The 5,677-nt window shown below is 34.9% G+C and overlaps 1 protein-coding gene across 1 annotated transcript; it reads right to left on the reverse strand.

The window, feature by feature from the left end:
- Window positions 1-3,714: 3,714 nt before the first annotated feature.
- On the reverse strand, window positions 3,715-5,013 carry LOC117344082 (uncharacterized protein F54H12.2-like). The gene has a single exon (XM_033906732.1). The coding sequence runs from the start codon at window positions 5,011-5,013 to the stop codon at window positions 3,715-3,717; it is 1,299 nt and encodes a 432-aa protein (XP_033762623.1).
- Between the last annotated feature and the right edge of the window lie 664 nt (window positions 5,014-5,677).

Raw genomic sequence — 5,677 nt, forward strand, 5'->3', positions numbered from 1 at the left:
ATTATTCGAAAAGCTAGAAAGTATGTGTTGTCGCCAACTGTCAGATCTTGAACTGACCGGTGACATTGGCATCGTGTACAAACCCGAGTGGTCGAAATAGATCGTATGTTTCCGTGAATAAGCTTTTACTCAAGCACATGTCAGTGATGTTCCAAACTTAATTAAAATGTTAATAAAACTATCTAGTAAAAATAGTACAGTGTCGAGAGTATAGAAGGCACTATGGGGTTTTTTTCTCTCCCAGAATGCCTCATTCAAGATGGCTGCCAATGTTGGCAGCCATCTTGAATGAGGCATTCTGGAAGAGAAAAAAACCCATACATGACTTCAATTCTCTCCCCTGTACCTTGGTTTTCAAATACAGAAGTGACATACATTTCTTTGTATTTTCTTTTTTCTTTTTATCTTTTCAGGTTGCTTTGGACATCTTCTTTCAATATCTGTTGTTGATGATTCATGGTGTATACCAAAAAACATTGGAACCAGATTCATCAGAGGCCTTGGTGATTAAACAAGATCTCATGACGTTATTGACTTTCGGCATGCTAGTATAGTATGTAAATGGCTAGCCGGATTGGTTTTCACGACGTTATTGGCTTTAGGCATGCTAGTATAGTATATATTTCAATTTCTACTCAAGTTGGACTCAATGAAACTACCAAACTTAATCTGTTTCATTTGCTCATGAATTTGACCAGATTAACACTGATCAGTGCGTATGAATACATGGTTAAAATCCTTCCGCGAAACGATTTCACTTTTTCTACATTGTTGTTATAAACATGGAATAATTATTAAAATTATCAAATTTATAATGCATTCTTGTATGAAAGACCAGATATGCTAAATACTTCTATTTTGACAAATTAATGCTGTTTTTAATCCTAATATTGCGGACTATTTTACTCGACCGACTAGAAATGCACAATCCGGAACTCCTCGGGCTTTCCGCAATTGGACTTGCACAAGCTTCCAGACATTAATATCTAGACCGACTTTTTTATTTAAAAAAAAAACAATTGAAATATAAGGATTGAATCTTGATTTGGTCGATTTCATGGGATCATGAATTGAGTTGCTCTTGAGACAAATTCAACATGAACTGCTTCGCAGTTCATTAAATTTGTCTCAAGAGCAACTCAATTCATGACCCCATGAAATCGACCAAATCAAGATTCAATCCTTAAGTAAATGGCTAGCCGGATTGGTTTTCATGACGTTATTGACTTTCGGCATGCTAGTATAGTATGTAAATGGCTAGCCGGGTTGGTTTTCACGACGTTATTGGCTTTAGGCATGCTAGTATAGTATGTAAATGGCTAGCCGGGTTGGTTTTCATGACGTTATTGGCTTTTGGTATGCTAGTGTAGTATGTAAATGGCTAGCCGGGTTGGTTTTCATGACGTTATTGGCTTTTGGTATGCTAGTATAGTATGTAAATGGCTAGCCAGGTTGGTTTTCATGACGTTATTGGCTTTCGGTATGCTAGTATAGTATGTAAAATGGCTAGCCGTGTTGGTTTTCATGACGTTATTTGTCATTTTTGTCATGATTTGGTCATTATTTGTCATTTAAGCATTGAACGGCTTTCAGTTGGCATTCATATTGACTATGAATTCCAACTGAAAGCCGTTCAATTCTTATATTTACCATCTGCGATTTTTTTATTTGTCATGCGATTTTTGTTTTGAAATTTTCAAATTCAAATTTCCCGCGCTTACCAGTAGCAGAGATCACTTCCTGTTGGCAGTTCATAGGCTGGTGAACTCGCAACTGAATTGGTAGGGTTATATAGTGGCAGTGCCATACAATGGTAAATATTTTGTCATGTTTTGTCATGATTTTGTCATTTTTTGTCATTTTGTCATGTTTTGTCATATTTTTTTCATGTTTTGTCATGATTTTGTCATGTTTTGTCATGATTTTTGTCATGATTTTGTCATGTTTTGCCATTTTTGTCATGTTTTTGTCATGTTTTGTCATGTTTTGTCATGATTTTGTCATGATTTTGCCATTTTTGTCATGTTTTTGTCATGTTTTGTCATGTTTTTTCATGATTTTGTCATTTTTGTCATGATTTTGTCATGATTTTGTCATGTTTTGTCATGATTTTGTCATGATTTTGTCATGTTTTGTCATTTTTGTCATATTTTGTCATGATTTTGTCATGTTTTGTCATGATTTTGTCATGTTTTATCATGTTTTTGTCATGTTTTGTCATTATTTGTAATGTTTTGTCATTATTTGTCATGGTTTTGTCATGTTTTGTCATGATTTTGTCATGATTTTGTCATGATTTTGTCATGTTTTGTCATTTTTGCCATGTTTTATCATGATTTTGTCATGATTTTGTCATGTTTTGTCATGATTTTGTCATGTTTTGTCATTATTTGTCATGTTTTGTCATTATTTGTCATGATTTTGTCATGCTTCGTCATGATTTTGTCATCATTTGTCATGTTTTGTCATTATGTATCATGTTTTGTCATTATTTGTCATGTTTTGTCATTATTTTGTCATGTTTTGTTATGATTTTGTCATGTTTTGTCATGATTTTGTCATGTTTTGTCATGTTTTTGTCATGTTTTGTCATTATTTGTCATTATTTGTCATGGTTTTGTCATGTTTTGTCATGATTTTGTCATGATTTTGTCATGTTTTGTCATTTTTGTCATGTTTTGTCATGATTTTGTCATTTTTGTCATGAATTTGTCATGTTTTGTCATGATTTTGTCATTTTTGTGATGATTTTGTCATGGTTTTGTCATGTTTTGTCATTATTTGTCATTTTTTGTCATGATTTTGTCATGCTTTGTCATGATTTTGTCATTATTTGTCATGTTTTGTCATTATTTGTCATGTTTTGTCATTAATTTGTCATGTTTTGTCATGTTTTGTCATGATTTTGTCATGTTTTGTCATTTTTGTCATGTTTTGTCATGATTTTGTCATGATTTTGTCATTATTTGTTATGTTTTGTCTTTATTTGTCATTTTTTGTCATGATTTGTCATTATATTTCTGAGAGGACAGACATTCTTCAAATACAGTTGTCTTGGAGATTGGAATCAATTCAATAGAATTATAATTGAAAAAAATAACATAATTCATACTTTGTTTTTTTTCTTTTATTATATTCACAAACGTATATACAAACAATGATTTCTTAATTAAACAATCAATATTTTTTATAAGTTATGTATTGCAATACATACAGTCACTACACAAAACCTGCAATTAATAACAATGTATACTCATTACTATTATAACAAGTAACGTTCAATATGATGAACGAAATCATCTACAATGTAAGTATTGGCATGCCATTCTGATTGAAGATATTCGGTGATGTCATTCATGGTCATTCCCATCTCTCGGTGAACCAAGTAATAGATACAATGTTGACCACACACTAGAGTGTTCAAATGCTGTACTGCAACGGGATTATAAATCCATGTTTTACATTGCCGGTTTAAGAAATTGATAAAATCTAAATGAAAGGGAGACAATCCATAAGGATCATAATATTCTCCACGTCTTTCTTCATCTATATACATAGCAATCCAATGTTGTCCTTGTTTATTATCTGGGTCAGTATTACAAACCATGAGACTAGGAACACTTAAAGGACATGAAGGTAATGTATTTCTAGCATACACCCCTGCAAAATGAGGAGAAACGGCTTGTAGAATCAGTTCTATTTCTAAAGTATTCATCATGCACTATAATCAAAAAGAATTTGTCTGTTACGATCTATTTCTATGATATTGTCAAATTCAGCATACACCACAACGTTGATGGTATTGGGTAGGGCTGTTCCGAAATGCACTTCCAAAGACAAGTTTCCCTTTTTTATAAGATGAAATGTGCCCACTTCTGAAAGGTCGGGTGTCAGATCAAATCCAAAGAGGGTAAAACCAGTGCCATATTCATCCTTTGAGATGTTATTACCCTCGTCACGAAACGTTTTGCCGGTAGTGTGAAACAGACCCATGTAGCTTCTTACGTAATGTTTCTGGGTGAAATTTGGCTGCAAAGGCTTGGTGGGGACTTGTTTGCCATCCACGTTCAGGACAACAAAATTAATATCAAAATCTTTAAAATGAAAAGGATTCTTGGTTATGAGTCCACTATAGGCATCACTGTCCACACATCCGATGACCAATCTCTTAGGCATTTGTCCTAGAAACAGATTATCCTTTACAAAATTGTGATTTCCTCTTGGAACAGAAAATACTTTCATTGCAATTTTTCTGATTGGGTATTTGGCAGGTGATATTTCCAGGGCTTTTGCATGGTCCAGTCTCACCGATGGACTCAGTCTAACTTTTCTCACGTTTAGATAGATGTCCTTGATGACAACTTTGAATTCTTTGTCTTCTCCCATCAAACAGAAAACATCTTTACTTCTGGTTAACGTTATTTTCATGTTCACATTATTGACAAGATATCTTTCCTGGGCAAATAGGTGAGAATGGAGTCTTCCCATCATTTCCACAGGTCTACTGGTTGCTGTTGACAATTTCCTCTTGATGTAGCCATGATTATCGTTTCCAGCAGTGTCCATTTGCGCAGCTGTATCCTTATACCACATTCCACTGGTCAACTGAGATTCTTTGGCTGCAGGACCATAGCTAAGTAGCGTTTCAAGGTAAGCTCTGAATGGATACATATTGTTTGGTGACGAGACTAGTTTTTCATTGAGACAGACGCTGACATCCCCGAAGAGAGAATGCAACCAAAGATTAACAGGTGCAACGTTCTCATCAGGAAGGTTGGTGCTATCATTATTGAGGATCTGTGCTTTCACGTAGAGGGAAGTATTTGCTAGATCCAAGTAATCATCTCCAGCTCCTGATACGTCAAAGACATAAGGGCCACCATCATTGACAGATGTGACCGTTCCAATTTGATGCCAGTATCCATCTTCTACACTGGTTTGAGTGGGTGGTGTATCGAATAAATCTAATTCTGACTGGACACATTCACAGGAGTTCTGATGAACTAAAGACATCTTTCAACGCCACTCTGTATAAACTACATACACACACATATATATGCCTTTTTTGGGGGGAAATCATGCATCAAAGATATCTTTTGCTCTATGCTGATTGGATGATTCTTTCCTTTTCCTTTTTCTCCTTCCAGGTGGCCTTAGGTCTTGCAAAGCTTTACGCTTAAGCTGATCTCTAGCTTCGATGGCACGTTTTCTTGCAGCAGTTTTGATGTTTTCCCCCTTTAGCAAATCACTAGTCAATTTCATGCCAGAATCAATTGCTTGTTTTCCTACAAGTCTCACTCCTTTCTTCACAATTGGAGTGATGCTCTTCATTCCAGAATGAAGTAAAGGCTTAATGGTTTTGAATAAACCTCTAAACAGACCTCCTATACCATGACCTCTCTGCATTCTCGTTCCTCTGAAGACATTACCACCTTCCCCAGCTTGATTCAAGTAATACCTATCAAATAGGTTTCTATTACATTGGTGAGCAGCTTTCATATCGATTGCTTTTCTTCAGTTTGAGCCTAATAATAATTTCTTATATAGACCTTTTAGTTCTGATAAATTGAACCTAAAGAATGCCTCTTAAAATGTAAGGTGACGACAACTTTTCCTCTCTCAAATGGAATGGGTTTGCCTGTATCGTCTCTCAACATTATTTCTATTTCTTGAAATT

The sequence above is a fragment of the Pecten maximus genome, chromosome 15 (genome assembly GCF_902652985.1).
Source record: "Pecten maximus chromosome 15, xPecMax1.1, whole genome shotgun sequence".
NCBI lineage: Eukaryota > Metazoa > Mollusca > Bivalvia > Pectinida > Pectinidae > Pecten > Pecten maximus.

What these genes read in the sequence shown, in the direction of transcription:
- LOC117344082 (XM_033906732.1), bottom strand. Translation starts at nt 5,013, where the DNA reads ATGTCTTTAGTTCATCAGAACTCCTGTGAATGTGTCCAGTCAGAATTA.